A 12,557-nucleotide genomic window follows, 5' to 3' on the forward strand; every position below is an offset into this window, starting at 1 on the left:
CACCAAGCTGACCTACAGCACCGGAAACTCAACACGGCGCTAAGTATATACGCATCCGATCAAGATATCAAGGCAGAACTAGATAAGGCAAAAATCATCGTAACGACGCCCCATCCGGAACATATAAAGTGGTTAGAAGCTATCGCTATATATAAAATGAGCTTTAATAATATCTGCATCAACCAAAAAGAAGAGATCAACATTTCATCGGCCTGGCAAGTCCTTTTAGACGCGCATAGACAATAACCAACACCCGGACACTACAGCGCATGTCAGCCACGACGGAATTAGACGAAGCGGTTCGGTTTGAAACCTTCTATTCTATTTTTTCAAATCTTCCATCTTCACCTGAAGAAGAACTGTTATAAGTTCGAAAACGTTAGTGAGACGCTCCTGAGACGATTTTCGCAAGGAACACCGGTAACAGGTTCGTTTTGAAGGTGTAGTTATAGTACCCGGTGTCAGTAGTAAGTAGAGCAGAAATTTTTCTTTCTTAAGGTGGAAATAACATCTTTGGAAGAGAATGTGGTCTTAATAAAAGATCTAGCAATATTTTTAGCATAAGTAAAAAATTTATTATAACCTTAATCTCGTTCTAGATATATTTTTCAGTATGGATATCTGTCACTCTGCAGCTTTGCTTTCTGAGTGATGATATGATCAATTGGATCCCTGCCTTATGACCAATATAAATCATTTTTGATGAGTATAAAAGTAATATTTTAGCACCCAATTGGCCACCTCAACATATGCAATAGTTTGAAGCATATTTCTAAGAATAGATTTAAACCTATAGGAGATCACAATTTGATTTTTGATTTGTGATGATCCCTTAATGGTGGTTTACTTAGAACCAACTATATCATAAAAGCAGAAATCTATTATACTGGGTGTCCATAAAGTCTGTGTACAATTTAAAAAATTTATAACTATTAGTATTTGTGATAGAGAAATTATGTAGAATGTATTGGAAATAAGAAAATTTATATTGTTTTATTGTATTTTATTAAGTTTCCTCATGTCCACCATCATTATAAACAGTAATATGGAACTGTCTTTTCTCCATAACTAAAAGGATGTTCCCCTTTTAACTTAGATAATTTTTCTATCAAAATAATTTTAAAATATTATTTCATAAATTCATTAAAATAAATCCCTTAACTCTAGATTCTCACATTATTATTTATATTCATTTTGTATATATATATATATATTTTTTTTAAATTATTTTCCTAGATATTTTAACTACTTTAATGTATTCAATATTTATTTTTAATTTTATATTAAATATTAACCGGTTTGTACATTCAACTCTTGCGCATGCAATATGTAATATGATTTGAATCAGTTTATCGTTTGTATTTTTAAAGTTGTTTTCTGTGCTCTCATCAGAACCTGAGGATGATCTTTAAGTAAGATTGAAAATGTTAGTTCATTAAATTTGTGTTTTATTACTGGATTAAGATATATTTTGAGTTAATAATGTATTTAAATTATAAATGGAAATTAGTTTTTGATATAATATCACAGTTAATTAAATTTTTAATACTACTATATTATATTTAGAGTTTATCGCACATTGAGCTATTGTAGCATTTATTATATTAGTCTGTGATTATAAAGTTGTGTACATTCTTTACACCATTTTAAAATGCATTTGAGTTAAAAATTTATGGCCCTGTTCAGTTAGAATTTTTTAATCTAAAAGTTTTTTTTTTTAAATGTTGCATAACAAGACTCACACAACAGCAGCATCCATATGTTTAAAATATAATTACATAACATAACATTACCAAAGTTAAACATATAATGCATATAGACAATTAGCTGTCAACAGCCACTGTACATTTAACATTTCTGTTCAACATTTCATTTACATAGCCTACATGTTATTTCATTTTTTTTTATTTATAATAGATATATCATATAATAATATAACATTGATATTTCTACACACAATTAATGAATAGACTCATTTATTCCATAATTAAAACACTAGTATGAAATAAAATCTTTCCATACTTGTGTTTTTTTTTTCTTTCTTAGTTTTTGTGTTACATATATCAATAAACTGTAGGGTATTTTTTTCCTTCCTAAAACTAATAGAATTATTATCTAGCTGTGTAGAATTATATTTAATAAGTGCTGACTATTGCAAGGTCAAATACGATTGCATATTCAGCTGTTCTATCTTCCTTTATATATCTCTCACCTATACTCCATCCACTGTGCTATCTTCTTTTCTCTCTTGTAGATCATCCCACATTTCCATTTAAATCATTCCAATGATCAACCGCTCACTCTCTGATATTTCCCATTACCTTTTTATCTAATTCTGCCTAGAAGTTATCTTTTTCTTTTCCTTGCATCCTGTTTGGAGAGCATACATACATACTATTGTGACAAAACTGCCTTCTATTTTTAGCTTAACATTCTTGATCCTGTCAATTCTGTTTACCTTACAAACACCATTCTTAACTTTTTGTTGACTATAATACTTATTCCATTTCTCTCTTTTTCATCTGCTTCTCAGAGAACAGTTTATAGCCATTTCAATAATCATAAACAAAAAGTGATCCTGTCTTTTGGCCTTAACAGTCTTTTATTGGTGACAAAGTTAACAAGTACTTTCAACATCACTTTGATACAATTTTTCAGGCAAGATGTATCTTGTTTAAGAATCAAAATACCAAACAATAAGGAAACATTAATGCTTGAAATAAAGAGCCAGATAGCTGAGTGGTTAATGTGGCAGCCTACCACTGGGGACCTAGGATTGACTCCAGATGGGTCAAAAAACCCCAAGAATTTTTTAGGGGATGGTCTGTCCATATGTATAGAGCTTCATCTCTCACTACCCAATTACCTCATTGTGCAAAAGCCCAAACTCATAATGGGCTTGCTAAAAAAAAAAGACCCCTCAGTGCCCACAAGGTGAAAAGAGTTTTTTTTTTAAAAAAAAAGTTTGAAATAATGAAATTTTCTGTAAAGAATATGTGGATTTTTGAGTGTTCTGTCTCTAACTCTATTTTTCTTGTATGCACTGTTTGATGTTTTTATTGTATGAAATTCCATAATGTGTACTGCATTATAGGAAAATGATTATATTAAGTATAAATAATCATTTTTAACTGAAAATACCTTATTTTTCTCAGTAGGACATTGAGCACAACCTCTATTCAACAGAGTAATGGAGGAGAAGGATGGTTCAGTAAGTTGCTACATGTACGAAAGATAGATCCTGGCAAAGACTCTCACTCTAGATTACTTTCGGATGCTGATGCAGTATATGAGCTACAGAGTAAGGATTTTTTCTGCTTATATTATTAATTTATAAAATATTAATATTTATAATGCTTACATAAATACTTAAGAGTAAATTATTCCTACTAAAATGTATTGTTAGAACAAATATATTGTACAAAACACAGAAACAATACACACAAATCTCTGTATAACAGTTTCCTTCAAGAGAAAATTTTTTATAGAATAGACTCCATTTCTCCTCTTTCATTATTAGTCTTAGTCTGAGGGGTGATTTTCTTGATTACTGTGACTAGATTATTGTCTAGGAGCTGTATTCTGTGTCATCACCTGTCTTCAAAAGAATACATCTATCCCTTATTTTGTGCAGTCTATTTTTTCACGATTTTGAAATAACATGGTTGACAAAAGAGAACTAATTTTTTTATGTGATAGATGTGCACTAATTTAACTGAATACCTTTATAGCTATGCTGATTCATCTTTTTGTTAATTGTTTTTATCTCTAAAAAAATTTGAACAAGAAAAAATAAATCAACATATTCCAATTCTCTAATGTTAATTCTTCTTAATGCATTCTTTATTTTGTATTCTCTTAAAATATTTTTAGATAATTCAAATTTTATAATTAAGATCATTAGTTATGCTAAACCATCCCATTTGTTTCAGACTTGAGAAAAAAGTTTTGAAAGATGTAACACACGCATACATTACACTAAGCCCAAAATTATTAATTAATCAAATGATGACATTGGATTCATTGTGCTGTAATTTGGCTAATTAAATATATAAAGTAATTCGGTCTAAAAATAGATGAGAAGGCAATTATTTTGTATTAAATTAATTACAGTTAAATCTTGAGTTTTATACATGTTACTTTTTGAACAGTTCAGTTCACAAACAAAATTTTGAACATGTACTGTACTTGCCTTAGTTTTCATATGATAACTTGATTGCTGAACAAGCTACTCAGCAAGAGCTGGATACAGATAGTCAACTCCCTACATTTCCTATGTTAAGGAAAGTTGATGACCCAACAATCAATAACAGGACTACCAATTTGGAAGTTAATGGCATCTAGATCATCTTGCATTATTAGATGTCACAATATGAATCACTGATGACATTGCTATTTAAAATTAGATTTCAATGCACATGTGAGAAAGATTCTATTACTGTTTTTCTATACATACCTCAGTTGAATCATAATCAAATTAATTAATAAAAACACATTAATTGATATTCACGTAATATAAATGGCATCTAAAAATTTGTGTTTAAATATGGTTAAGTTAAGTTAAATAACAAAAATATATTAATCCATTTTATATTGATTCTTATGGAAAAATTTGTTTCAGTTTTAAGACAAATCAGTTTTTAAACAACTTTTAGGAACAAATTAAGAGTTTGAAAACCAAGGTTTGATTGTAATTAGAATTAAATGAATTAATTTAGAATATTTTGAAAGAAAAGAATTATCTACAGCAGGAATCTAACTCCTGTTTACTGTGCAAATGCATTACCAATTATTCTATTGGGTCCTCTGATTGATCTTTGCCTCAAGACCAAGTAATTTAGAAGATATAACCATGCTGGTCACTCACTGCTTGTATCACTGGAAGTGACTATGCACCCACATTTATTCAATGCACTCAGCTGACCTTTACGTTTTTATCTCGATACTGCATATATATATTTTGGAATTTTTGTGTGTGTGTGTGTGTGTACATATATGTATATACACCCAATTCTGTTTTTACACAGTAGATATTGTGTAAAAAACAGAATTGGATATAATTATACAGTAAAGTAAGCTCAGAACTATAATCAAATGATAATGCTGGATCCATGAATTTCTTGGTAAGGAATGTTGTAGTTTTGAAAGATCTACCTGTTTCAGGTAGATCTTTCCTTCCAGAATGTTTTAAATGAATTTAATTCTAATTATTAAATTTAATGCAAGATGTCAACTTAATTGCTTACATTTAGTCCAAATTATTTTATATCTATATATTTATTTAGCCTATTTATGAGTGCAGTATTATAATCTAATTAACAAAATAAATTAATGCTAAAATATTTATTGACTTTTCTGTTACCTACTATACGGAAATTCTGGCATTAATTAATGTATTTTATAATATATTGGTACATAAGTAAAATTGTTCTGATAATTGCTTTGTAAATATTGATTAATTTTAATAAAATTTATTTTGAAAACTTAATTTCCTATATTTGTAAATATCTGTATTTCAGTTCATAGTGTCAAACCAGATGCCATTGATCCATATTTGAAAGGATAGTAAGTATAGTTATGCTTAATACATTTTCTATAATTATTTTTGAAAATAAAAATTTTGATCATAATTTTAAATTTACATAATACAGTGGAACCTTGCTTAATGAGCATAATTCGTTCCAGAATCTTACTTGTAATGCAAAACACTCTTTAAGCGAAACATTTTTCCCATATAAATTAATGTAAAATACTATAATGCATTTCGTGACGAAAAAATACTCAAATATTTTATGTATAATGTTTATTCAAAGAAAATTATACAACATATAGTGATTTGGGGTAAGATGGTAATTGGGGGAAGATGCCTAATTTTTGTTATTTTTACACGGTGACGTCAGATACTTTCATGTGTTTGTATGATGGATCGTTGGGCCAATATTGAGTGTGGAAAGCTAAAATTGGTTACCGTTACCACATTTTCTACATCTGAGAAGAATAAACACAAGATAAGAATGAAATTTCCTGTGGTGAAATGTTTTCAGAGTAATTTTAAAACTAGAAGTTAAAATAGAATTTATTAAAAATTGCAAAAAACAATTAATGTGTGATGTAGTTAAGGTTTTAAGTTTTCCATTGTCATGTACTGCCAATCCCGATCTGACATCCTCAAACACATGAATCCACCATGCATCTTACCCTGACAAATGGAAAAGATGCCACATTTTTCATGGGATAACATGCCTATTTTTAATAAATTTTTGTTTTCTCATTTTATTGCAAGATATGCATAGAAATTATATAAGGACTTCTCAAAAGGGTTCTTGAACTGAAGAAAGCTTTCAGCCAGCTATAGGGCACATTAGAACAGACAGGAACTTAACAATACTTATACTGTGCTGTTACACTTACTATAAAGTATTTTGTACTAAGTACACAATAAATTTAATTTTGTTAATATACAGTCAAAATTATTTTTATGCAATTACACTTGTTTTCTTATCACAATCCTTTAGGTATCTCACCCCAAGTATCCAGGTGAGATGCCTAAAATGCCAGACAGTGAAAAAGTCGTCATTACAAACATAATACATAATTATTTTTGATACACTCCAAAGTTTCATTTGAAAACGTACTCAAGAATATATTTTTATTAGAAGCCCGCAAAACCCAACTTATTGCTATAATTATTTTCATAAGCAAAATGTTAGGCATTTTCCCCGAGCCACTCTACATTGTTAAGGAGTGTGAATCATCATCATCATTTCTTCTAGCACAGAATGAACCAACCTGAAATGCGAATTCGATTTACAGAAAACAGAAAAATCACAGATAATATGTCTGATAAACAAGCCAAATGATATGCTAAATTCTTGAGCTATGTAAAGGTTACAATTAAATATTAGAAATTAATTAATATGACTAGAGGTAGTCAGTTATGTTTTCATCTCGTATTAAATTTAATAATTATAAATAATTAATTTTTAATTTAGATGTTTCTAAAATTGAATTGGAATTGGTCATTAAATTTATTATGAGATGGCAGCATAACTGCCTACCTCTAGTCAAATTAATTAATTTCTAATATTTAATTGTAGCCTTTACATGTCCCAAGAATTTGCCACATCGTTTGACATGTTTATTATATAACGGACTTTGGTGATGTTTTTATGTAATATGTGTGAACATAAGTTTGGAAAAATATCTGATCATAAGTGACAGTAAGATGCTAGAGGAACAAGCACTAAACACAGACTGATGGAGCATGTGCACAATCCAGGACATTCCCTCTCTTCGTCCACTCGTTATGCGAAACATCACTTGTTAAGTGAGTCATTATTTTACAATTTGTTTTACTCCTTATGCGAAATACTCTTTATGCGAGGTTCCACTGTAGTTTAACTTTGTTACATTAGAAATCATATACATTTGTGGCCATTCACTTTACTGGACACAATAGGAGCATCCAAAAGTGATATTTATCTCCATTTATGTAGTAAACATAACAAAAAAAAATGTTACATTGTGTTTAAACAATACTTTGAGTTTAGGAACTCAGTGTATTGTTTAAAGCACTTTAAACAAATGTTGCTATAGTTTTGGAACAGTTTATCAAGATCTCTCTAACAAGTGAGAGATATTCAAATAAAATAAATTTTCACTTAAACTTGACAAATTAAATTTATCTTTAGAATTTAGTAAGGAAAAATCAACTAGATAAACTCATTGCCATAAAAATTAGTGCATCAAGAAGGAGTTGTATTGCTATTGCTGAAAAACATTATAGCATGATGGCTGATGGCTCATTGCATAATGCCAACAGAGGTCATTAAAGTGCATTCCTCTTGGCCTATAAAAAAAAGTATGTAAAGGCATCCTGTCTGTAGTTTTGTTGGATAGGGATGCCTTTGGGTTGCAATTGAAAGACCATATGAACAATTAACTTGCTTTGAGAAGGGAAGGGTCATTGGGTTGAGAAAAGCCAGATGGTCATCTTGCCTAATAGCCTGCAATCTAGGCCATTCTGACCACACTGTGTGGAGGAATTTGAAGCATAAGAAACTTATAATCATAAAAATAAATGACACACATAACACTTTTACTTTGTTGTCAAGTAGTAATTTAAATACTGAATCAAAACTTTCCGAAATTCTACATGAAAAAGAGCTTAGTATGGAAGAAATGGCATGAATATGGAAATTAAAAGCAGAAGGCTGTAGTGTCAGTTTTAATGAACAGATCTACTCCTGAAATTTATGAAATTTTGGAAAAATCATCACCAATACCTTCTAAACATTGATCAGAAAGGCCCAAAATCATGTCAAAGTGATGATGATAGAACTGTGCATCTTGCATCACTACAGAATAAATTAGCTTGTCAAATTTTGTGTGAAAGTGGATTAAAAATATCAAAAAGCACTGCTTGTCAAAGAATTTCAGCAGCTCCACATATGAAATTTGATGCCTTGATGAAAAAATCATCAGTAATAAAATGACACAAATTGGCAAGAATTCAGTAAGCTAAAGGTCACATGCTGTGGAATGACCAATAGCTCAGTCCTTTTCAGTGATGAAAAGAAATTTAATTTGTATGGCCTAATTATTGGCATGGTATTAGGAAAGAAGAGTGCAGTTTTTCAGCAGTCAAACAAGGTGGTGGTTCTGTTATGGTGTGGGGCTGCTTTGGATTTAATGGTTTATCAAATTTAGTGATTTTTAACTGATAGACAAACATCTAAAAATTATCAAGAAGTCCTAAAAAAAGTAATTTATTACCTGTTGGAGAAGAAATTAGAGGAGGATGATTGGATTTTCCAAAAGGACAATGCCAGTATTCATTGTTCATGTTCAACAACCAAGTGGTTTGATGATCAAAATATTCAAGTTATGAAGTGGTGGCAAGAAGCCAGGACATTAATCCTATTGAGAACTTGTGGGGCATTCTTGCTCGAAAAATTTATGCTAGTAACAAGCATTTTACAATGGTTTCAGAGCTTAAATAAGAAATCATTGAGTGCCAGTTTTAAATAGATTCAGAAATCTTACAAAATTTAATTAAATCAGTGTCTAATTGCATTTTTGAAGCAATTATGCATAGTGGCAGTTCTGTTTCATATTAAGACAAATTTCATTAATTTGTTATGAACTATTGCTCAAAGTTTAAACTTATCTATATTTTTGGGACATTACAAAATAAGTATTTTGTGTTTAACACTTTATGTAACTGTCAAATGTTGTAAAAACAATTATATAATATTGTACTGTACTATAAATAAATAATAATAACCATTTGGATTGTTAAGAAATACTTAATATATGTGTGAGATAAGCAGGGTGTCAGGGGTTACTCCTTTCTGACCACTTAATCTGCATGGGCTGGTAAAGCCTGATTTCTGCGTCTGTTGGATGGCTTAGGAGGGCAAAAAGTGAGTGGGGAGTGCGTTGATATGTGGATAGGAGTCTTTCTGGAAAAGGAGATTGACAGGTTGACAGGTTAACAAATAAAACATTTATTGGTTAGCTAGGGTTAACATACAAGATCGTTTACATGACTACTCAATTAAATGCAAGTTAAACAAAGGGAAGCTGTTAGCTATGCCTATTCCTGTTTCTGGGGAAAGAGAGTGCTAACAAACAATACCTCTATGCGAGAATGGACGGTATACACTGAAGTATGGCAGACGTCAAAGGTATGGAAGAGTCTGTAGCCATTGAATGTCTTCTCAGACGGGATCCAAGTCCGTTGCATGGAGATCGACTGGCACAAGTACAGAAATAACTTCTGTGTGCGGACACGTGCCGAGCTTCCGGTAGCTCATGCTATTATAGGATTAGTGTGGGAAAGCGATTCACTATTGACAATGACTTACAATTCTTGACAACTAAGTGTCAACTTTCCCACTAACTGTTGATAGTTGGAGGAGACCTCTGCTCCGATACTCTGTAAGGAGTTTTTCTAAGGGGGGTGTTTACAACAATTTCAAACAACAAAAAAAAAAAAAAAAAGGAAAGTTTCCTTTCATTTAAAAATTCCCTTCTAAAATCTTACATATGTTTTTATTTTTTTTAAATATTATCTATATTTTTGGGACAAACTAATTCTATGCAAACAGAGTATTTAATCTTAGTTGGACTATTTTAGCTTCTGTGTGTATTAATTTAACTTTAAAATATAAAAATTTGGTGTGGTTATATTTAATTGACACAAAAAGATCAAGAATTTACAAAATTTGTGATAATGTTAAAAGTTGTTAAATTCCGTTTTATAGTATAAATAAGTTATGCGTAAAGTTTCAAAGTACCAAAGTATTATTTAAAAATTATTTATAGTTTTTTGAATTTAAAGAAAACTATATACATTTTGTTAATTTTAACCACAATTCATATTATTAACATGAATCTCAATTAATGATATAGATCTGTACTTTACCTGAATGGAGCTTGATTTGATAACAAGTAGAGACTGCACAATGTTTTTTTCATAAACTCTTTTCTAACCTTTGTATCCGGTACTTCCTTTACTGTCCAAAAACAAACGTTTTCGGCCTCAGAGGCCTGCTTCAGGTTAATCGAACAAAAGAACAAACGAGAACTGGCTTCCAAATTATTTGAATTAATCCTCGAGGAACTTTTAGTTTTAAAATATATTCGAACCTAATTTTGAATATACGCGTGCGCTATGTAGCGTTGCCGTTTTCGTATTCTTCGCATACGTAACGCCATGCGTATGAAAGGGCGTTGCCGTCCTTAAAGTTTATGCATTTCCCTACTCGGCCGGCCCTGTATATTTCCAGGGCTTCGAGGGCCCTGATGTCATCCGTCTGAAAGGCTCTATTTATCAATCTGGCGTTGGATAGGTCCGCGTGAACTTCTGGATCGGTGGCGTAGGTGGATAAGGCGGTGGTGCAACGAGCATGGTTTATATCGTATCTGTGCTCCTTGACCCTCTGTTGGATGGAACGTTTAGTGGAGCCAATGTATACCAATTCACGCTCAAATCTGTCATCTCTCACTGGAATACTGTATACACCTGGAGCTCGAAGCGGGTTCATTTTGTCCTTGGCGTTGCGCAACAATTTATATATATCTTGGGACCTTTTGTACGCCACTCTGGTACCAGTTTTGGTTGCAATTTCCTTATATAAGGTCTGTAATCGCCGATTGTATTCTACCACCGCGTATCGGCTGGCCGGTTCCTGAATCTGATCCCCATGCGTAATGGTTGTACCTTGCGTATCCCGTGGTCTGGAATAGGCTCGTGCTAGCTTTCGTATTATTTCTTTTTTGTACCCATGTGCCATCGCGATGCGTTCTATCTTCTGTAGCTCCATCCTAGTATCCTCCAACTTGGAAGGGTGTGTATATGCTCTTCTAACTAAAGCGCGGAACGCTGCGATTTTATATGTGTAAGGGTCAGCTGATTTTGCTGGAATAAACCATGGGATGTAGCCAGGTTTATAGTATATACCCGTTTCAGTCCTTCTTCCATTTAGTCTGATGTTGATATCCAAGAAGTGGGCATTGGTGGTAGACATTTGGTCCATTTTAAGGGTCAACCCGTATGGATTGTTGTTCATGCGACTTAAAAAATCATTGATGTTCGTTTCCGTTTTCCACAGGATAAATACGTCATCTACATATCTTTTATATATAACTATATCGGACCTATATTGTGGTATGACGGTTTCTTCCAATTTACAATTACGTAGAACCAGTTCACATAAGTCGCCGGAAAGCGGGCTGCCCATGGGTACCCCACGTTTCTGTATATAGGCTCTGTTGTTGAACTGAAATATGGAGTTATAACACATGAGATGTGCCAGCAACTAAAAGTTCCTCGAGGATTAATTCAAATAATTTGGAAGCCAGTTTTCGTTTGTTCTTTTGTTCGATTAACCTGAAGCAGGCCTTGAGTGAGGCCGAAAACGTTTGTTTTTGGACAGTAAAGGAAGTACTGGATACAAAGGTTAGAAAAGAGTTTATGGATTAAATAAACTGGTAGTCAGACTAGTAGATTGGGAATGTTTTTTTCTCCACTGTCAATGGACATCGTCTTCTTGAATTATGTTTGTTATTAATTAACGGTGCTAATTTTGACATTAAAATGCCCACAGTTATTCTATTCAATTGAAAATGTTCCTGAAAATCCTTTGATTGGTATCTTGGCACAACATACTGAACATACCCTTTCACTTTCTCAACTGACTTGCTGTTCTCTCCACCAGATGCATTCACCTCAGCTTCAACTGTAGACATTGTGCATTCTAACAACAAATCATCATCTTCAGACTCCGAATCTAGCGACTGCAGTTGTGAAATTATAGCTACAGCTGCTGACACTAATCTAGAAGCTGCCATTACTGTGTCTACTTTTACGAGCATGCTAGTATGATGTCAGGCTGCGCTAGGTGTCATCTCAGCGAGTTTGGAAGTTAACAAAAAGTAAACACACCCTTCACACTAGAGGTGGCCCAACAGGATACTAGAACCTCTTTTCATATGTAGTTTTTCTTTCAATAAATGATCTTTTTGCTTTCATTTTATACTTACTTACTTAT

General features: G+C 32.0%; 1 protein-coding gene across 1 annotated transcript in view; it reads left to right on the top strand.

The window, feature by feature from the left end:
• LOC136970135 (protein NipSnap-like) overlaps positions 1-12,557 on the top strand; it is a 46,058-nt gene that overhangs the window by 9,532 nt on the left and 23,969 nt on the right. Inside the window, exons 2-3 of the mRNA XM_067264530.1 lie at positions 3,156-3,301; positions 5,520-5,565. Of these exons, the coding sequence (XP_067120631.1) occupies positions 3,156-3,301; positions 5,520-5,565 (192 nt within the window). The remainder of the gene's footprint in view (positions 1-3,155; positions 3,302-5,519; positions 5,566-12,557) is intronic.

Source organism: Centruroides vittatus, unplaced genomic scaffold (genome assembly GCF_030686945.1).
Source record: "Centruroides vittatus isolate TY-2023 unplaced genomic scaffold, ASM3068694v2 contig_19, whole genome shotgun sequence".
Taxonomy (NCBI): Eukaryota; Metazoa; Arthropoda; class Arachnida; order Scorpiones; family Buthidae; genus Centruroides; species Centruroides vittatus.